This window comes from Phasianus colchicus, chromosome 18 (genome assembly GCF_987193195.1).
Source record: "Phasianus colchicus chromosome 18, bPhaCol1.hap1.1, whole genome shotgun sequence".
NCBI classification, from domain to species: domain Eukaryota; kingdom Metazoa; phylum Chordata; class Aves; order Galliformes; family Phasianidae; genus Phasianus; species Phasianus colchicus.
Window position 1 is genome coordinate 4,926,036 of NC_143453.1, and position 21,946 is coordinate 4,947,981.

General features: G+C 45.0%; 2 protein-coding genes across 4 annotated transcripts in view; both read left to right on the forward strand.

Moving 5' to 3' along the window:
- Positions 1 to 5,199, forward strand: part of SPECC1L (sperm antigen with calponin homology and coiled-coil domains 1 like) — a 78,521-nt gene extending 73,322 nt beyond the window's left edge. For both annotated transcript variants that reach the window (XR_016458706.1, XR_016458707.1), the window contains exon 19: positions 5,130 to 5,199. The gene's annotated coding sequence lies outside the window, so the exon portion shown is untranslated. The remainder of the gene's footprint in view (positions 1 to 5,129) is intronic.
- Positions 5,200 to 5,661: 462 nt separating this feature from the next.
- On the forward strand, positions 5,662 to 21,824 carry ADORA2A (adenosine A2a receptor). 2 transcript variants are annotated; one of them, XR_016458708.1, is made up of 3 exons: positions 5,662 to 6,013; positions 14,080 to 16,736; positions 16,826 to 21,824. XR_016458708.1 is itself a non-coding variant. In XM_031592310.2 (2 exons), exons 1-2 carry the CDS (start codon positions 5,664 to 5,666, stop codon positions 15,038 to 15,040), a joined length of 1,311 nt encoding a protein of 436 aa, XP_031448170.1. In that variant the 5' UTR covers positions 5,662 to 5,663; the 3' UTR covers positions 15,041 to 21,824. The 2 variants fall into 2 exon arrangements, 1 of the variants encoding a protein (XP_031448170.1); XM_031592310.2 differs by having other exon boundaries at positions 14,080 to 21,824.
- Positions 21,825 to 21,946: the final 122 nt, after the last annotated feature.

Consider the following 21,946-nt stretch of genomic DNA (forward strand, 5'->3'; position numbering starts at 1 on the left):
TTTGGAGAACCATTTCATTTGCCCTTCACAAGTGCTTGGAGTGCTGGTTTTAGATCTTGGAGGGCTACTGTTTCTGTGTATGAGGGGATTAGCACCTGAGTTTAGCAAAACTGAAGCCTTCATCTTGTTCTGTGTTTCTGGATAATCTGCAAAGCTCATCTGTTGCTCTGCTGCGGGGTTCACACTGTAGGAAGACTTCACTCCCTGAAGGGAGATGAGCTCTGCAATTGAAAAGATCCTTGGCCCTGCACTTTTCTCAGTCAGAACGTCAGTGGCTTGGATAAAGACTAAAGTTGTTTTGGATAAAGTCTAAAACATCAGGCTGCAATGTGGAGTCCCTTGATAGAGGAAGGATTTCAAGACGCTGCCATGTTGTGTGCTTGTCTGGGTGTCCCTGTAGGCAGGTGTGCCAGGACATGGGATGTTCTGCTGCTCCAGGAGGATCCAGGGAGTCTGCAAGTGCTCCAGGTACCTGAAAACTAAGAGCGTGGTGTGCTGATAATTTTGCCTGCTTTGTTTCACTTGTATCCTTTGTTAACAAAGAACAGTCTAGAGGGAAATAGTCTATTATTAATATTTAATTTCCTCCTATTACTGTAAGCAGATGACCTAAAGATCATTTAGCCAAGAGCCAATAATAAAGCAAATAGAGCAACCAGAACAAGCGTGTTAGTAGGGTGATGCCTCCTTACTCCTCTCTTTCCTGCCCCACCTCACTGCATTCCTCCATCCTTCAAGGGAGGAGAAGCACTGGGGGTCTCCAGCCCTCGTGTGATGGGTCAGGGCTCTGGTGGAGCTGCTCTAAGTGAGGTGTTTTCATAGAACATATTGGGGTTCAGAAAACAAACCTGCAGGCAACACTGAAATGTGCTGCTGCTGCCTTCTCTGTTTTCATCCTGTTTACAGTCTGAGCTGTTCTGTGGATTGGTGTAGTGCCTGTGTGCACATTGACTCACTGTGGCTTGATCCTCTAGAGAAATGAGGAGAGAGAACTTTCTAAGAAACCTGAATATAAAAGATAGTGATACTCTTTTTGAGCTGAAGGGCTTTAAGTGAGGATAAGAAGCAACAAGCATCCCACCTCAAGGCTTTGGAAAGTAGGAAATGACTGCTTTAGCAGCACTAATGTTCTGCTTGCAGCCACGTGTGAATGGAAGGATTTTCTACTAGAGAAGGAAATGATCTGTAGGCAGCTGGTACCTGAGGAGGGCTGCACTGTCTGACAGAGATGCTGGATGGCAACCCATGGAGTGAGGCTGGATGAGGGCTCCCCCAGGGCCCTGTGAGCTGCCTGAAGGGACCAAGAGCAGGGAGTGAGTCTTTTAGAGATGGGTGGTGGGAAGCAAGCAGTGGCCAAGGGCTCACTTCAATGCTTTAGGTGATCAGAAGGGTGAAGGGGCAGTCTAAAGCCAACTGGAGATGCCAAACAAAACCTTGCTTGGTCTCCAGTGGTGAATTGCTTCATGGGAACATGCTGTTCAGGTGCTTTATTGAATTTTCAAGGCGCAGTTTTTCACTGGGGCTGATATCTGAGAGAGAACAGAGTGTTCCAAGTCACTAAAAATGAGCAGAGCAACAGCTTTACAGGTTTGTGAGTGGCAAAAAAAAAAAAAAAAAAAGGTTTATTTAATAATAGGGAAAAAGCCAGAACATGGCCCAGGGTATCAAGGAAGAATTAATCCAATTAACAAGACAAAACATGAGCTTGAGAAGAAATACTAATTGTAGCTGTCCAGCAGATTGTGTGATACAGATTATTTTTCTAAAGTTTAAAGAGGCTTGCAATATTGATCCCTCAAGGGCCCGAGCTGTTAAATATACACTTCCCCAGTGAGTAAAACAAGTTGTTAATTAATTTTGTCTTGTCAGACCTGGTTGCTGAGCCTTTGAGTCTTGCGTGAAGTCAACGATTTTGTAATGTATCTTCTTTTCTGGGTGGCCTGGATTTCATTTTGTCTCTACGCAGTGAATTTCTAGTGATATGCACAGGAAGATTGGCCCTTTCCTTGCTTCAGAGCGAGCTGCAAACGGGCCTGCAATTTAAGATGTATCATGCCATTGCAAGCTACAGCAGGCTGGCACTGAGAGGTCAGTGAGACACAAGGGAAGTTTGGGGTGATGTGGGAGCCCTCTGAATGGTGACACCTCTGTAAGTAATAAGTGAGAGCACTGATGTGCTGGCATTGTGTGGTGAGCAATTCCTGCCTCTAGCAGCAGTTGTTACAGCCTACAGCACTGGTGCTGAGGCTGACACAAAATGTTGTTTGGTTGTGACTGGGACACCTGCTCAGCTCTGGTCGTTTCTCTTCTGAGATGTGCTGGCTCTGCAGAACTCTAAGTGTTTTCCAGTCCATCTGGGAGCAGATTGGGGTGGAAGGACATGTCATCTGCCTCTGGACACAACATCTTGCAGATTGCCTCTCAATAAATAGCTAGGCTGAAGAGTTAGCCCACTGGTTGTGCAAGGGAATGGGAAACAAGGGGCCAAACAAATTGAAAGCCAAATTGAAAGGTTAAAACAAGACTGAAATAAACCGTTGAAGTAGAAAACTGCCGTATTAGAAAACAGTATGTGGTGCGGTCATTAAGCTTCAGATTCCAGCATCGTGCTTTTTCAGAACATGAGCAGAGCTGTCAGTAATTCCAGCATCATCTTTGTACTGAATAATTGATATGGAAGGACCTCTTTGGAGCAGATGTGTTATTTTACTTCATGTCCTGTTGGAAAACGAGTTTGAGGTGAGCCACTGAAAGAGCCAGGTGAAACTAAATGCACGAGAGATTAATACGAATTCCTAATCCAACCAAGGGAAGCTCTAGCACTGGGAAGAGTATCCCCTGTTTCACTGACAGTCTTAGTTACCCCATCACCATCTCTGCAGCCACAGTGGTTGTGTGGGCCATGGGAGCCTGCACACATCTAACAAACACACAGTGTTTCTCTTACATTCTTATTTTTCCTTTGATTGTTTCTTTGGCTTTTGCCAACTTTTATCCTGCCGTTCCCCTGCCCATCCCCTTTCTTTCTCTCTTACACAAAGTGCTGTCGTTTATTTTCTGTCTTTGTTTTCTTTCCCTCCTGATTTTCTTTGTCCCTATCTGATATTCTGATCTCCTTCTCTGGAAGGCAGGCTGCAGGGGAGATTTCATTATCAGTGCCTTGAAACAAACCTATTGGGACTTGAAACGGACAATCAGACATTGGAGAAGTGATGTAAGAACGCATTGCCAACAACCCTGAAATTCCAAAAGGTAGAAGCAATCCGTGGGAGGTCAGTGGAAAACAGGGTTTTTGCTAAAGGAGGATAAACAATATAGAGACTTCTTGGGGTTTTTGTTCTTTAGAAAAGATTAAATGGATGATCTTTATCTCCCTCTTAATAGCTATATCACAAACTAATCTATTCTGTTCATTTCTTCCACATAAACCAAACAAAACATACAAAAGATTGTTGGAGGTGAAGGAGAAGCTGGGTTTTTGAAACGTATCCAAGCCACCAAGCCATTTACTTTCCTTTCAAATGCTGCATTAGCAGTAGAGCACTAAATCAATGAAAAGTCTAAAATTAGATTATATTCCTGAGATCAGATGTGAATCACAAGTTAATCATATTTTCTTTTATTATCACTGTCTTTACCCTTTTATTTTGTCCTGAGAAATTAGGTTTCTGACTTCAAAACAGTGAACTGTGAAGGCATGCAACCTGCTGGGTTAGGCCACGGCCCATCACTAGTGGATGAGATACCAAAAATCATTTCTTTTGGAGGTGTGTGTTGCCTCAGAACCTGAGTTAGTCATTTATTAGCCAGTGCTACGTCTGCCTCTCTCCCAGCCCCCTGATGGTTTCAGTCGCTGCTTTTAGAAATTAGTGAGAAAATATTGCTACTGAGGCTTGCTAAACGAGGTTTAAAACCCAGTCTGAAAGTTACAGGGTAGCACAGCAAACAGTTCTACTGACTGCGCCGTGGATCTCAGAAAAATATATTTCCTGTTGGTAAATTTTTTAGCTGAACCCGTGGTGAAATGCATGCATGACTGAAAGCAGAGGTACTGCAGGATCAGTGTGCGAACGAGGCACACAAGCATGTAGGTGGTGTGTACCTATTCCTGTGAAACAGCAGCTGTAGGAGTAGTATTACCCTGCAGCACGATGAGTCCCAGGTTTGTGTGTGATGCAGGAATATGAATGTGCACTCTGGGATTTGGTGATGGCATTGTGTGCATTTCTAGCAGGGGTTTATCCTGGATGTGTGCGTGGCTGGTAGGAGATGCAGAATCAAGCTGACTTTCTCTGTGAAGTGTGTCAGAATCTATGGATGCAAAAAAAAAAACCAAAAAAAAACAACACTACGTACAATGCTGGTTTAGCAAATAAAATGGTTTGCCTGTAGGATAAAATTTATGTGAGCAAGAAGATGGTGTTGCAGGAGGGCAACCTAAAGACCCTTGTAGTATGTGTCCATTCCCAGCAGGGAAGTACTGCCACTGCTGTCTGACATGCCTTGAGCTATTTATTCTCTCTGCTGCCCAATTGCATTTCAGTATGGATGCACTTGGAGGAAAAGCAGGGTGTGGGAACAGAGTGAATGCATGTGCCAGCAGCATAACCCTCTTATGAATGAGCGTTCATGCCATTGCTGAGCTGTGCACTGGTGCAGCACTCCTTTGTGCAAGGTATGTCAGGGTGGGCTGCACGTGATGGCCTGAGCCTGTGTTTGTGATCAGAAGGAGACAGGTGTATGTAAAAACCTCCTCCACCTTTCCTCTGTGCAGCCACAGAGCTTGCCAAGGCGTAATTAATGGGGCTCTCATGTTTCAGGGCAGACTATCGAGCAGCTGCAAAAGTGCCAGCTCAGTTGGTAGCCTCAAAAACAAAACATCTCTTGTTTCTCATCACCACTGCGAAATGCTGCCTTCCTGAGCCTTGGGTCTGGCCCTGCAGCTTTCAGGATAGGCAGAATGTGAGATTTTTGCCAATGATGTATTCTTCTTGGTCTGTTTAATATCCGTTATCAATTTAATGTGCCACTCTAATGAGATTTTGCTTTTTCCATCTCCGCCGTAGAGCTGATTACTTAGCATATGTGGTTTTTCTTTGGTTATTATTATTATTTTATTTGTTTTTAAGGAAACTACAAGAGAAGTTGAACATTTGCTTCGGCTGAAGAGAATGTTTCCCAAGTCTTGGGCAGAAAAAGGGAAAGAGAACGGAGGACGTTGCTGGTAGGTATGTCTGACAGGAAGCCATGACTAGCAGTGTGACTGTCAACAGGAAACAAAACTTCACAGCCGACGTGACGCTGACGTGCAGAACACTTGCTGTGTCGTGTTGCCAGCTGAACTCTGTGACCTGGGGAGCAGTGTTTGACTGCATGAGGTGTACTTCTGTCCATTCGTCTGCAAGAATTTGAATTGCTCTGAGTCTGGTTATTCCACTTTGCCGAAACTAGCGAGCCTTGTCTTTTTTCTCTTGACACCTGCTCCTGTGAAGACATCCAGCAGCCATGTGCAGAGAGGTGGATGTGTGAGCCACCCTCACGGCGGCCACCAAGCGCTCTGCAGACTGCAGACAGCTTCGAGGTGTTTTGGCTGTTCAGTGCTCTGCAGATATGAACGCTGAGCTTTTCTGGCACGTTCTCACGTTGGCCTGGTCGCTCTCACCATGCTAGTACATGGGAAAGAAGACTTCCTCTCAGACATAGCTTACATCATCCTGGAACTGATCATTGCAGTGCTGGCCATCCTGGGGAACGTCCTGGTCTGCTGGGCGGTCTATTTGAACAGCAACCTGCAGAACGTCACCAACTATTTTGTGGTGTCCCTGGCTGCTGCTGACATTGCGGTGGGAGTGCTGGCAATCCCATTTGCCATCACCATCAGCACTGGCTTCTGTGCCTTCTTCTATGGCTGCCTTTTCATCGCCTGCTTTGTCCTGGTCTTGACGCAGAGCTCCATCTTCAGCCTGCTTGCTATTGCCATCGACAGAATCATTGCCATCCGCATACCCCTCAGGTAAGCAGAGTGGGCTGGAAAGCAGAGGGGGCACTTAGTGGGGAATGAGCATCAGTAAAAGCAGATTTCGAGGTAAACTGCAGAAGGGAGAGTTAATGAGCAGCAGTATTTTTCACCTTGTAATTTGAGAAAACAAAACCGAAACCCGTGTTCCTGGGGGCTGCCTTGGTTGCTGGGTTTGTGAGTGATTTCTTTCCTGTTCTACCCAGCCCTCATATGGCACGTGCTCAAAGCTTTGCAGTGGAGCTGCCTGGGAGCTGCTGCTCCATATTTAGAAAGGAGCACACTGTACACTCACAAACCTGTGCTCTGAGCCCTGGCCAGCAACACAAGTGCTGCAGGAAAGTGGAGCTAAAGGGAAGAGAAGCAGCACGTGGCCACCTCAGAGCTCAGACTATAGAGGTGACAGCTCTTCCCCACCAAGCAGCTGGGCCAGCCCTGCGTGAGCACCCATCACTCAGCAACAGCCAAAGCATCAGTGTGCACTTAACATTGCCTCAGCTGAAACCAGGGCACAGGGAGGGCACAGTGCAGGGCTGACTCAAGTGATGGCAAATAATGTTATGCATTTTGATACACTGCCTGAACAGAGTCGTGTGAACAGTGAAAAAACACGGAGCATTGCTTTCCATTTTGATACAGGAATTTGAGAATAGATTTCAAGATTTCAAAAAGAAAAATCATCAATTTATATTTGCAACTCCTTTTTCAGTTGTTATAAATACATGACCTGCAAATTTTCGAATGGAATGTATACAGCTCCAATCAGATATTCAACTTAAAAATTTGATCATGTCTCTTTACTGGACTTCTATAAGCCCTCTCTTATCAGGGAGAAATATCCCTCACAACCACACCTTATTCATGTCATCCTCTTTCGGCAGTACACACATTTCTGAGCAGCTGTTTTCAAGGATGAAGCACAGGAAAAATAACATTTCATCAAAAATCTCTGATGAACACCTTGAGACCTCACTGAGGCTGGCAGCCACTGAACCAGTTAGTTTCAGAAAAACAAGGCCAAATATCCCACTAGTTTTATGCATTTGTTGCTCTCTTTCTATTAAAATGTAAAAAATAAATGTCTTGTTACTTATCTATAACCTATATTGTATATTTTACAAAGGCTGCTCCAAAAGTAATGCCTCCTGTTTAATGATGTTGGCCTGTGATGTCAGAGGCAGATGTTGGTGGGATGGCAGTAGAGAATGAACCTTCCCACCAATATTCTGTTCGATTCCATTGGTGTGTGACAGATGGCAGCAGAGGGGCACTGTGACAAATGGCATCTGACATGGAAGTGTGAATGAAGCAAAGGTGTGGAATCAAATTCCTCCATGTGGAAAAAAATGGCTTCCATTGATATGCATTGATACTTGCTGGACGTTTATGAAGTTTAAGGACATTGAGTCTGTTCCACTGGTGTAGATATTTATGGGCATAGCATACAGGCTCTTATTCATTACTAGGAAAAAATGAGCAGCTAATGATGGTGCCTATGTTAAAAACAGTGTTTTGCAGCTGAGAAGTTGCTCTATCAAAGAGTATTATTGTGCTTTTCATATCAGTTGTCTTTTCCATGGAAATAATCAGGAGGCATTACTTCTGAAGCAACACATGTAGATGCAGATCAAAACAATTCCTCTTCACTCAATGCAGCCCAATCCAAAAAGTTGGATACCCATGTATTAGGTCAAGAGAAGGGCTTGTCCCCATGCCAGCCTTGAAGTTTGTTGTTCTATGGTCTCCATTTTGGCGTTTAGAGGGCAGCCTGGTCTGGTGGTTGGCGACCCTGCACATAGCAGGGGGTTGAAACTAGATGATCGTTGTGGTCCTTTTCAACCCAGGCCATTCTATGATTTAAATACTTGAGTCTGGAAGCTGGATGTGACTTGCTGCTACTTGGTGTGCAGCCAGGAAGGATTTGGGACAAGGGGGACAAGAAGTTCAGCCTTCTGTATTGTGTCTAGATACATCTGCCTGTGGGTGCAAAACAGCACTGAGTTTTGTGGGCTGGGTCTGAATGCTTTGTGGCAATGCTTGAGAGTTGTTCAGCAAGCTCAAGTTGCAGAGGAAACCCTGGGAGAGACCAAAGCTTGCAGAGCATAGGAGCCTCCTTCTTTCCCATCTTGTCCTTAGGAGGATGCAACATGCTCTCACCATTGAGAGACTTCCTATCCTGTTGAGTAAGAAATACGACTGCAAAAATGGAACAAAATTCTCATTATTGTCCTCTCAACTTGGGGGTTTTGGTTATCCTCACCCCTGTTGATTTTAAATCTCTTTCTGCCAGCCTGTCTAGTTTAGTTTTGTCCATTCTGCATACATTGCTCACCCAGCACTTATGTTGGTTAACATAAATCTCCCATTCCCTGCTCTACCTTTCTACGTGGACCAGTGCAGCATAGTCATTCCTGAAGGCTCATCTCAGCTCCTGTTAATTGCTGATTTCCAAACTTACAGTTATGTAACAGTCTACTTTTGGTGTAGTCATAAGGAAAAGTGAATCTATTCCATTGCAGAGGAAAACTATCTATGTTAGTACCTATAAATTAGACTGTTTTCACTTTTCTGCATTTCCACTGATAAATGTTTTCAGTTCACATACCAGTGTGATAACAAATGCACAAGGAAGCACACGGAGAGCAGCCTTGCATCTTACTTGGTTTTGAAAAGATGAAATGTCTTCAGTCTCTTGCAAACAAACTCTGGAAACTTTTGCTGACAGTTTAAGCATTCATATGGTTAAAGAACGACTTTCCAGGAAAGGGATTTTAAAAATCTGGATTTTTGCTTATTATTAGTATTATTATATATATATTTGGCATTATCTTTAAAGTTTAATTTTCTGGACTAGCCAAAGTAGAGTATCTTTCAGAAGAAGTCTTTCTGACTTGCCCAGCACTGGGCACTCTACCTGTTTCACTGTTCTGTTTTAGAAATAACAGAGCACACCTTCTTCCAGCCCAGAAGCAGTGGAGTTGATTGGCTGCAGAAACCAGCAGGTAGATCTCTGGGTTCCTCCTCCTCGTCCTCTATCAGTTTGTCCTTTTACAAAGGGAAGGAAGAAGTTGTCAATTCTGTTTTCCTCAGAAGAGTTTATGGGTGAATAAACATTAGATTTATAGCTTCTGACATGCTGAGAAAGTGAAAGCTATTAGCCCAAGAGGGAGAAGCAGTATGATTCAGACTGCTCACATCTCACCTTTTACTTTCTAATACCTGGTTGTCTCAAATATGCATCAAACCAATGGAAGGAAAGTTCTCCCACTAAAAATGCAACGCTTTTGCATTCTTTAATGGGAAGACCTTTGAGGAGAATACCTCTTCTCTCCCCCTCAGAGGGTAAGAAACGTAACATCAGACATTCCCAATATTAATTTAGATAAATACTCTTACAAATAAATGAGATCTCCTTCCTATATTCTATAGGGGGAAGAAAAAAAAAAGCACCAAACCTATTTTTTCTCCTCATTTAACTGTTCCATACCCAATTTGTCCTAAGGCAACCATGCACCTCAATGGATATCTGCATGGTTGTGTACACCCACACAAATAAGCTGTAAGCATTAAGGAGGCAGAAGAATAAGATTTCTTATTCTGCTTGGTTTTGGACACCTTGGTACACAATTGGTGTTAAGTTTGGAATGATTTTTCTGTGGTTAAAAGAGCCTTCCCCAAGAAATGGCAGTGAGGAAAGGCATGTATAGGTAACATTTAAAAATAGAAGAAAAAAATTGTTAATTGTCAAATAATCAAAACATTTTGCAGAATTTCAAAAAGTTCTCAAACATTTGCTGAATCCTGCCAGCTTTCATACAAGTGTAGCTCTCTGAAAGTGGCAACAAAGCACTCCCAAGGAAGCGAGGCCAAGCCATTGTTCTGTGTAGGACTAAATGCAAACTGTCTCTAGCATGGCAGGTACCTGAAAACCTGCACTCACTGATATAAAACCCCTGGGTGTTCGAAACAAAACTGGCTGCGAGTCTGAGCTCCGGGATGAAGTCACGGGCCAAGAACAATTGCCACTTTCCAGGCTCTTTGGTGCCAGGAAATGCTCCGAGGGCACCGTGCCCAGCCACGTGCTCTTGTGCATGCACTGGTGGTGCAGAGATTCCCATGCTGAAGGACAGGTAGCTCTGATGCACTGGAAGGAGAGAAGGTGTTTCTTTCTGCAACCAAATAGAAAAGTTTTCTCAGGTTACTGCTGGCTTCAGGTGTGGGTCTGTGGCAGAAATCCATGCAGTCATGCAGTGCCAACTGCAGGAGCTGGAAGTGGAGACCTTGTCCTCTGAAGGAAGGTACTTTGGAGACAGCTGACTTTCTTAAATGGTTGTAAATGAGCATCTGAATCAGTGGTTTAATGTTTTATTGCCACTTTGACCCACCTGCTTCTTTCCCTGCTCACCATAAGCCTTTTGACCTTATGCCAAGCATTTCCTACAAGTGCTCATATTTTGTCAAATAGATTGTGAGCAGATTCAGCCCACTACGAAATAATGATTTGCTTTCTCATTCTAACAACCACGGGCACAGCTTTGAGAGCAACATGAGTTGTCTATGGCTTTGTGTGCTGCGGTAGAACTTGCTGCTGCCAAAGTTGTGGTCTGGAAGCTGGTAGTGCTGTGAGCAAAAGAGAAGTGCCTGCCCACTGCTATTGCTTCTGATGCTCTGAGCCCTGTGCCTGGCTGTGGGATCCCATCCTGCCTGTCCCCATAGCATGATCAAGTACCAGTGTCAAGTATCATCTGATAACAATGGAGGATGTTCCATTGTTTTGGGAATTAGTTGTTTGAATGGTGTGTGAGAAGGTCTGGGTTTGATATCCTGCTCTAAGATTTCTTAAATGATCTGGGATTGTCAGCATCTCTCATTTTCAGATACATGTTACAGGGATAGAATATCCTCCTGCCCCTGCAACTGCAGCTGCCAGGGGTGTGTGGGCTGTTGGGTACTGGGCTGAGCGAACAGTGTTTGCAGAGTTGTTCAGAAGCACTGAGCACTGCTGGAATTCAGATGGAAGTGCAGTGCCCTCCACGTGCAGCACATTGCTTTGTGATGCAGTGACAGTGGGTGTGAGCTCTGCACATGGTGGGGACTTTTGAGTGAGGGGAGCCATGCTGTCAGCCAGGGCTGGGTTTGGAAGACAAGCAGCACATCAGGCAGAAGCTGGGATGGTGAGTTAGGCCAGCTACAAATCATGCAGTGGATGGAAGGATTTTAACCTCTATCTGAGGACCCTGTGATTCTCATACCAGCTCTGCCTTCCACCCTGTTTCAAGACTTACAGGTCAGACAGGTGATGCACTATACTTTCTGCTTTAGTCATTATTTTGATGGCAGAGCTTAGGTGAGGGATCATAAGGTATCACATCTTCAGCCAATTTAATTTAGGCAGCATAGGGGAGTTGTGCATTCACAAGAGCAGCTGCTCCCCTGGAAACAGTTTGCTGGTGGGAGAGCAACAGGGCAGGCAGAATTATCTGGGGGAAAGACACCCATGCTTGCAGGTATTTGCACAAGTAGATTTGACTTTATGGAGGAGCCAGGTACCCCAACCCCTCACCCACCTCCACCCTGAGTGTCTCTGCTCTGCACATGTGTTCTCAGTGCCTGCAGTTTCACCAGCAGTTGTTGTTTGTGTAGCAAGTCCAGTATTTCCAGGAAGCATGAGAACTGCTCGTGCACACTCAATCTAGTGCTGTCTGGACACATCAGACATGCTACAAAGTCATTCTCCAGCTATGCAGAGCATGGGCTGTAGGTGTGAGCATCTCCTTTCAGCGGGCTGCACCTCCTGCATCAAGATGTTAGCAGCTCAAACTGCGTGATGCTCCCTGAAAGCCCTGACCTTATCATCCAGAGCTGTACAGCACTGTGGGTACAGGCAGCAGTTTTGGCCTGGGGCCCAGAAAGACACCCAAAGAGATGCTACACATGGTGCTGTGAGCTTTTGCTCTTAGCCCGTGGAGATGCTGAGCATTATAGAAATGTACTGATAAATTGATAGCACTGCCAACTTGGTACAGTGCAGCTGGGAAGCAGAAGGCTGCTTGGGTTAAGTGCTGTTCCTAAGCCTTGTAAAGTTTGTTGCATGGGAATCCCCAGAGGGTAAGAAGGAGGGAGAAGCTGGAGTGGGGTGGGGGGGAGTTGTTTGCCTGGAGCAATGATGAATGTATTTTTAGTGGAAGGGATGGGACATCTCTAGTCGTGGGATAACAGCTGCACAATTTCAAAATTCCTCTGACAAGATGTAGCCAATTCCAGGGCTGGAGGGTTTTGTGATTTTTTTTTTTCTTCTTCTTTTTTTTTCCAAAGCTCCAAGTGCCTTTGGCCAACCTCTTGTTTCCCAAGGGTATTTTTCAAAGCACAGATGCTGTTTCGCTGTGTTAATTAGCTCTGAATGTAAGCAGTTTCTCTGCTAGCATCCATGCTGTGTTCTCAGCTTCCTATAGGCACTGAGAAGGATCCATCTCTTGCTAGAGAGAACTTTTTATGTCCCAGGATCAGCTGAATCCCTCTCTAATTTCTGGAAGGTGAATTTCGGTGTATTTTGAGTGCTGGGAATTGTGGTTAGCTCCTTCAGCTGTTCCTCCTTTTCTGATTTTAAAATGCAGCTGTGGAATGGAGGATGGAGCCTGCCAGGTTTTATATCAGCCAGGTTGTTTCCAGAGCCCACCAGCAGGGATTTAAAGTGCATGCAAGATCACCGTTCATTGCTGTGCCTGGAGGAAGCAGCATCTCCCTTCCCCTGCTCTGAACTGGTATTGGGATAGGAGCATGAACCTATGGGAGGGACTATCTCATTGAGAGATGGAAAGATTTCTGTGGCTGGTTGGATTATTATTATTATTTTTAATGTTTATTTTGCTGAGAGAATTCTGGAGACAGAGGGAGAAGGAGAACTGGGTAAACAACACTGGTAGCCCAGAGCTGCTGTGGTCCGATTGCAGACACATGGGGTCAAATGCAGTGTGGGACCCACACTGGACAATGTGGGAATCCAGCCATCTACTTTCTATGCTAAGTGTTACCAAGTAAAGGAAATTGCATTGAAATGTTAAACTGTTGCCCTGATTTACATTTTCAGAGAGAAGAACTGGTGGAGTCAGCTCAGGACTCGCAGTAACCTGTGAGGCCTTGGGAACTGGCTGATATTTCAAACAAACAAAAGTCCCTGGCTGCCCTGTCAGGTTCTTACCATGTTGCTTATTGTCTTGTTCAACAGATCTTGGTGGATTTATTGCTAGGAGCTCTGAGTTGAGCTAGGTATATCAATATCTGAATCACTGAGGTTGCTTTTGGTGTGTGCAGTGCAGCCCACAGTATACCTGTGGTCAGAGCACTCTCCTTAGCTTAACTCCTATTTTATGAGAAAGATATGGGGTCAGCTTTGCTGGGCTGGTGAGGAAAACTGCTGGCCTTGTCTCAGTTATTTAAGGAAGGCTGGTGATGCAGGACTTGTTGACAGCGGGAGCAAAGTGAGGTAGTGTGCAGGGGAATGGCAGCCTGACCTCTGCAACAGACTCAGCAACAGACTTTCCCTGGAACCTACCTAGGTTATGGGGCAGTGGCACTGTGCCTCCCGTCCTTTGGTGCTGTTTGGCTTTCAGATGGATTAATGGTGAGACAGGCATAGCAATTCTGTGCTAGAAGCCTGCTTCCTTGGCAGAATGGAGGAGCCATCTCTATGCCTTTGGCAGAGGAGCCATAGTGGCCTTCACCACCAAGGGTCAGAACAGTGATGCCAGTTATCCAGGTTGCAAGACCTGCATGCATGACCAAGTGAAATAGTGGAATGAAGCTGAAAACCATTTTAATTTCCCTGCTTTTCTGTAGCCTATCCATTGCCTAAAGGAGCAAGGAGGGAACTAGATGGCATGCAGTGTCACTATGGAGTCCATGCTGGGCTGGGTGGGTTCTACACAGCAGTTCAAAGGTCTGGCTGAAGAAACAGATGCCTGTCTTGCTGACTTCTTCCTTCTAGGGCACTTGGACCATCATCTGGGTGTCAAGGGCATGTTGAATGTCAAGGTGTAATTCTCCTTTTTTCCTCTGCTTTACAGGTACAATGGCTTGGTGACAGGCTCTCGAGCCAAAGGTATCATTGCCATCTGCTGGGTCTTATCTTTCATCATCGGCTTGACACCAATGCTAGGGTGGCACAAGCGTTCCCAGATTGAAGAGCTGGGTGCTAATAAGTCCTCTCCCATCAACTGCAGCAACAGTATGGTGGTATGTCTCTTTGAGGCTGTGGTCACCATGGAGTACATGGTCTACTACAACTTTTTTGCTTGTGTGTTGTTGCCTCTTCTCCTCATGTTTGGCATCTACTTGAAAATCTTCATGGCAGCCCGACGGCAGCTCAAGCAGATGGAGAACAAGATGGTGCATGGGGAACGCTCACGTTCCACTCTGCAGAAGGAAGTCCACGCGGCCAAATCTTTAGCCATCATTGTTGGCTTGTTTGCAGTCTGCTGGCTTCCACTACATATTATTAACTGTTTCACCCTTTTTTGCCCAAATTGTGCCCATGCTCCCCTCTGGCTGATGTATCTGGCCATTATCCTGTCTCACGCCAACTCGGTTGTAAATCCTCTAATTTATGCCTACCGAATCAGGGAGTTCCGATACACCTTCCGTAAAATCATCAGCCAGCATATCCTGGGAAGGAAAGAGCAGTTCAAGGCAGGAACAGCCAGCATTAGGACTTCCACACATGGTGGGGATGGAGAGAATGCCAGCATACGAATCAGTGAGTATGCGTTAGAAGTGTACACCAATGGAGAGATCCACAGGGATCCTGAAAAGCAGGACTTAAACAAATGCAAAGCTGTCTTGGAATGGCACCAGAATGGAAGTGCTCTGGACATGGAGACAAATGGGCATCTCCCACGTTCCTGCAAAAATGGGATTCTCTCAGATGCGTGTGTGAGCAGGGAGCTTCACCATGAAGAGTTAATAGATGCCCAGGTGTCTTTCTCAGATCTAGAAAGCACAGCCTTTGCAGCAGCTGATGTTTCCTGATGAATCGTTCACAGTCTTCCTGGTATAATTATTTTATTTTCCATGGGCAGCCTCTGCCACGGCAGAAGATGAGGCTGGGGGGCGGGGGGAGAGAAGTGTATTCAAGTTACTGTGGAGAAGGGGTCCTTACCCAGGACTTGTTGTGGCAATCCTAAATACTAGACTGGAGAAAAAGCCAAGAGACCATTGAAACAGACTGAGAAAGGAGGGACATGTAATCCATCGATGACCTGTCACCAAGAGCAGTGACAGGGTCAAAGATGGCATTCCAAATTGAGCACTGGGAGACTGCTGAAGCAGGGCATATCGTGACATTATGCTACACTGTGTGTCTGTGGTTGTACGTCTGTTTTGCTGTCTTTACCAACAGAAATAAAACCATGGCTGAAAGCATTCACTTGATTGTAAGAGCAACAAGGAGGAGCCATCTGATTCTTTGGCCCTGCAACAAATGGAAGGAAGATAGCAACATCAGGAAGGATGCCATCAGCTGCCTGGACAAGAAAGGAATTTACGTGATGGGAGCTTTGGATACCTTCAACCATGACATTTTGTCTTTCAGTTCATGTTTTTAAAGCTTATAGTGCAACAGGTTGCTCGGATGTTTTTTCTTGTCTTGATTAGATTACATTATGTTAAGTTATAAAGATGAACAAGAACTCACATCCATTCCCTGGGCGCTCAATGTTCCAGATGCACAAGACAAATGTAACCTCATAGTTCTCCACTCTATCCAACAAATAATGAAAACTAAGACTTAAATGGAGTTCCCTTAGCAAAAGGACAGTCAGCAGGACTTGGTGCTAGAGCATGGATGGTCTTCATCACCAGGGGTGGTCATGTCCTGGGATGCTGTGGAGAATCATCAGGTGTTAGGTGTCTGCAGGCTGGTGGGCACTGTCTGGCTACTGCTTTTTCCTCTGTGTCTATGCCTGCCCTGGGTTCCCAGAGTACAAATTATTTCCATGGTCCGAAGTTGTCATTCTCAAAAGTCTGTGGGATACATTTTTTTTTTATTTTTTGATGGGAAGGCAGGGTGGGGAATGACACAGGATGAGACATATCTACTTACTTTTGGAATCCCAGCTCAGTCTGAACATCTTTTTCTCCTGTGGTTTCAGTTGTTTCCTGATGTGCTTTACTGTGAAGCCTGATGTATCCCAGCAGTGCAGAGGCCAACAGATCTCAGTCTGTCTGGTTAGAAGATACTCTGAGGAGCTGGAAGCAGTCAGTGTTAGTAGAAGTCTGCTTAGAAACTGCAGTAGTATGTGTAAGAGAGCAGGCAAATCTGCTACAGCAAAGGTATGCACTGATATGATTTGTCGTAGAGGAGTTTCACAGCAGTTTAGTAATTTTCTGTATCACCTATGAGGCCGTGGTAGCTCAAGGACAGCTGAGTGCCATGTTAGCTTGTATTCTACCTAAATATTTTCCAGCCTTTGTTTTTCAGACAAATACTCTATGCCCTGTGCCATCAGCCTTCCAGGGAGATGGGCAATAATGGTCCTATTAGGAAGTTAGAAGTCTGGCAGTTCTGAGGATCAAGAGTTTTTCCTTAGCTAAAAATATCAGAAGTGTCAGCCTACAGCCCTGGCTCCTCCTCGTGTCTCTCCATTAACATTTCAGAACCCAGATAATCTCATTTGTAGGAAGGAAAGTGGAGCTGCATGTTGGTATTTGGAGAAGAGCACACTAGGTTTGTGTGTTCTCTGTCCATGTTTATTTTAAATATTGTGAGAATTAAAATTAAGTTTTATTTGAAGAAAGTTTTCTTTTTTTTTCCAGTCTGTCTGAATGATGGTGAAGAGTGGTTTATAATACTGAATGTGTCCAAACTACGTGACTGCTCTAGGCTAGCAAAAAGCTTACTGTAAGCTGGGCAAAAGGATGTGTTTGTCACCCCAATCCTTAGCAGAAGGACAGGCAAGTATATAGAACAGTAGACTCCACAGTTTAATTGAATTGCTGCTTACTTGGCATGGCTCTACCACACAGTCTAACGTCAGAGATGTGGATTATCACTCTAGCACCATTAGCAAATACATGGCCATTTCCCTATGACTGATGCTGTAGGCAGGCCCTCTGCAGGGAGACTTGGGATCTTGTTGCTCTTTATCTTCCTTGATGGAATATTTCTGTCGGCTCTGTGCAGGATGACTCCTCTGGCCTCCTGAAACAGCAGCAGAGGAATTCAGTCTGAAAAATGGGGATCTGATCTCCTTAGGCCTCAGCTGGGAGCTGAAATGTTTCTAAGAATAACACAAGATTACATCCGGTATTCATGTCAATAACAATTAGGTTCACAAAGAAGCAGAGCAGGGAAGGAAGTGTGGGAAAATACCAGTGTAGCTCATGTGCTGGAATACAGGCAAGTGCAGAAGTGTCTCCTATTGAGCTTTAGTTGCCATTGTAAAGGGATGTTTTATGCCACGTTGCATCAGACTTTCAACAGCTGATGTAGGTTGGTGGCTTCCTATTGTTTCCTGAGCTTCTTCACACTCAATTGTGGGTTCTTCTTGCTTGATTGCCACAAGAACTGAATTGATCTATGTTGATGTGACAAAATTAAGATTGTCCCTCTGGAAAACTATCCTGCCCAACCAAAGTAAGATTGCCATGCAAACTCAGAGTATCCAGATATCCTGAAATCAGTTTTTCTGTCACTGTTTGAGTTGCCTCCCAACTGTATCCAGTCCCTTTCAACATTAGTGATCTAGATTTCAAATGAAAAAGGGCCAGGGGATGTGTGTAGGAGGATGTGCAGTGGTTGTAAGGAGGCAGCGTGTTTGGTATGGGATTGGAAGTCTGTAGTCACAGGAAGGAGCGGATGGCCAATTGCACCACATGCTGCGTGCCTTCTGGCAAACATATGTCTGAGATGGACCTTCAGAAGATGTTTCTGAAGTTGTTGGGGGGGAGCGTGAGCCTTTTGAACAGAATTTTGGAATTCTTATTTCTTGTTTCATGATTTCAAGGCTTCCTTCCTTTTATTGAAAAAGAAGTTTTAGAATCCCATGAATAAAATATGCTCTCCATTCTTGAGAAATGCACCTCTTCCAAACTACACTGAGCAAGAGTCGTTTGGAAAGTTAAAATTTAGCATTTTTTTCCTAACTTCCCTACTCATATTGCCATTTTCCTTCCAGCTGGAGATTTAGCTGATGAAATAGCTATTCTGGATAAACAAAGATGGTGCAAGACAAAGGGAAGAATGAGGTGACCAGCAGGAGAGGATAGAGAAGATCTCCTTAGGAATCCAAGGTGCAGTGGGTCCAGAGAGTAAGAGCTGGGGTAAGAAGAGACTAATTTCATTGAATTGGAACACGTTACTAAAAATGGCTCAAAATCCATAGAGGGATGCAGTGCCTCATTTGGTGAGAGGGCATTCCATGAATTTCACCATTCCCTTGAGACTACTAGGCTCCAGGGTTTGTCTGCTTTATAGGGCTTTGGAGAAAGTAAAATTCTGATCAGTTGCCAGGAGTAATTTTATCATGAGGAGTTCTTAGGTCTCTTTCTCAGTAGGGCACTGCTTTTTTGTGTGTGCAAATAAATGCACTTAGAATTTTGTTCTGTGCTTTCTTTTGGATCGGCAGTATCTCAGAGTTCTGTGCAAGCTTGAATATACAGCTTATGAATGGAGCAAAGTGAGATGAGAAGGAGATGTGGTGAGGCTGATACCGGTTTGACAGAGGGCATGGCAGGACAGTTGGGGTACTGTAGACAGAAAGGACTTGCCACTGGTCCTAGCTGGTGCTAGCATGTTTATTGTCCAGACAGGTTGGGAGTTACATGGGATACTCTGAATCTTTGATTTTTCATTGAAAAGAAGCTCTGAGAGATGCTGGAGGGTATAGGAAAGTCTGTAAGGTGTGGGGACAGACTGGGGTGTTAGGGTTTGATGGGAAATCTTGACGTGGAAGGAAGATTTGTAGGGTATGTGTTTGGGAGGTTATCGTGGGAGCAGGAATGTGCTGGGAAGAGCTGAGGTTTGCACTGATAGCCTCAGAGGAGTGGGGATGGCTGAATAAGGACTCTGGAAGGGATTTATAGTCTTATGGTGCTCCTGGGTCACTGCAGAGGGGCAGCCTTGCCCTGATAGCTGCAGGGGGTTGACTTTGTGTGGTTTATATGTGACTGAGGAAGAGACATTTTTCTGGATTATCTCATTTTCAGATGCATATTTCATAAGCACAGTCAGGTGAAATGAGCCTTTCTGCTTCACGAGCATCACCCCACACACACACCATCCTACCCCCTGTTAAAATCAGTTCAGCCATGCTTTGTGGGAAGGACAAGCATACTGTAACAGCTGTGATGCATTGAAACCGTAGAATGCTCACTAGAGGTGTTTGGTACATCAGCTGCCTCATAGTTCTCTCCTGATTTGTTTTGGGCATCAGATTGCTCTGAGACAGACCGAGGAGCTTTGTTTTTCTGGCCCTGAGCGTCTGACCTTTTTTACCAGTAAAACACATCAAGAGGAACTAAAACGACACCAGTTCCTGATTTGCACAAGGCAACTAAATCCTAAATGAGGCAGTGTTCTGTATAGCTTCCTGTGTTATTCGTCTGCTGGGACTCTTAACACAAGAATGTGTTGCATTCAAGACTGGAACCTGTTGATCTGAGAACATCCTTTGCTTCCCCTGTTCTGTCTCAGGAGCTGGTGTTCCTGCCCCCATTTCTTTGGAGGGTTGTCTCTGTGGTCTGTCAGCCAAGACACTACGAACACCTGCTGCACATGCTGTCACTAAGAAACACTTACTCTTTTAATTTAAATGTTTTACGAATATAGTTGTTGTTTTCCCTCTGTTTGTCAGTTACCAGTGGGAGGGGAGGGAAAGGGGTGGGAGAATCTGTGCATGCATATGTATTTAAAGTGCATTGACCAAAGTTTGTTTTCTTTCTTGAACCTGTGAAGTTTTAATATCTGTGAAGTCATCAGACTGCTGGGCAGTGAGGAGCCACTGGTGCTGCTGAGTCTGTCTTGGTTACATTTCTTAATAAGCATTAAAATAATAAAATATATTTGTAAAAGTGAGCATGAGTGTCTTTGTTCAAGGGAGATCTGTCTATTTTGTGAACGTTTTATTATTCTTTTATTAGCTTTTTCCATAGGCTCGTTCTTCCAGAGAGCTGTTTTCCCTGGTGCTACCTATTAAAGATGTCAGCATGGACAAGGTGACGGACCCAGACGAACTGGGAGCCCCTCACAACTCTGACATCCTGGGATCTGTCATTCTGGCAGTGAGAGAAAATGTTTACAGCTGTGTCCTGAACACGAGGTAGAACACTGTATTTTCCCAAAACACTGCAGTGTCAGGAACGGTGTTACATAACAGAACCTGGAAGAGGTACCTGGAACCGCAATGACTGGAGCATCTCAGCCTTCTGGCTCTCCTTCCACACATCAGATCTCCCTCTAACACCATTGCTTCAACCCTCTCTCTGCCAGTGCTGCTTAGACTGGGCTTGCCCAAGCACGATGTCAGCCAAAGTAGTCTGGAAATGGAAGCAGTGAATCTAGATGCTACTGGTGCATCTCAGGCCAATTCTGAGCAATGTTGACAGAACGCAGCAGGAATAATTTCCAGCTTTTCACAGCTGGCAGCTACTAAATGAGTATGGGGGGGGTTTGTGAAAGTCTGTACGATCCAAGAGAATTTGGAATTGGGAAGTGTTGAAATGAAAGTTCATCAGATAACCATCAGCTACTGCTCATTTCTCTTCCCGTTCACTTTGCAGCTGGATTGGAGGCCTCACTGGAGGCCCTGCTTTGTGGAGAGGTGCCTGCACCCTGGTGCTGCTGTGCCCGAGTTGTTCAACCAACTGTGTAATTGAAAAGCTTTTTGATTTTTCCCCTCCTTTTGCAAACAGCCTGCGTTTTGTTCTGCTGCATCAAAGGCCAGGAGCTGGGAGGAACAATGGGTCTGCAGGAGCACTGGGGAACAATGGCTGTACCTGGTCCTGGGAAGAAAGCAAGAACTTGAAAGAACAGAGAGAGCTCCCAGTTCAGCAACACAATTGGCCTCATCTGGAAATCTAACTTTGGAAATCTACACCTTGGCATGGTCAACCAGAGAACCTGAACTGCAAGGCTGCTGCTGTAGACTGAGCTGAGGGACAACATAGCTCATCAGTGCAACCTTTACTGCACTACTGGGAACTGATGACATTTTTGAGTGTTGAAATAGGATGGAGCAGTGGAGCACGGCGTTTTCCCTGCAAACAGGTGGATGATGTGCTTTGTCTAAAAGGTGTTTTACAGCTTTAAAGCAGCAGGATCTTCCTTGTCACTTCTGCCCCTGAACAGGAAGCTTTTGCTGCTAAGAATAGTGCATACCAGTTGCCTGCTGTGCTCACAGCCACCATATATTTCAAGGAGAAATTTTGGGGGGTTAAAAGCTCTGAGCATCTTTTCTGGGGCCCTATGGACCTCACAATTTACGTTCACAGGAAAGATTCCCACTGTCTTGCATTTGGCCAAAGTGAACAAGTGAGATTCTCCATGTGTGACTTCTGCCAGCTCAGATCCTGGGAGGAGTCCACCTCTGATCCCTGGAGTTAGATGATGCAACTCACTGCAGACACTGGAGTCTCACTGAATATAAATGGAGATGCATTATTCTTCCTGACCTCCCATTCTCCTTTTCAGTGCTGTTCTGGGAAGAAAGGAGGGTGCTTCTGGATATTGGAGTCATTTCCTCAGAAATGACCCAGTGGATGGGACTGTTGTAGGATTTTTTGGCTGCAGGGTGCACTATTCTTGCGAGCAGTATCATTGCTCTGCTGTGAAACTGCAGTGTTTGCCACTGAGACTCTGCTGAGTGACAGGAAGTTTTACCCAGATCTCAGAAAATCAGAGGTTCATTTTGAAAAGTAGAGTCCTCACAGTGCATGAAA

Coding starts and splice junctions, on each gene's coding strand:
- ADORA2A (XM_031592310.2), top strand. CDS start 5,664: ATGCTAGTACATGGGAAAGAAGACTTCCTCTCAGACATAGCTTACATC. Junction 6,014..14,079: donor GCCATCCGCATACCCCTCAG/GTAAGCAGAGTG, acceptor TCTGCTTTACAG/GTACAATGGCTTGGTGACAG.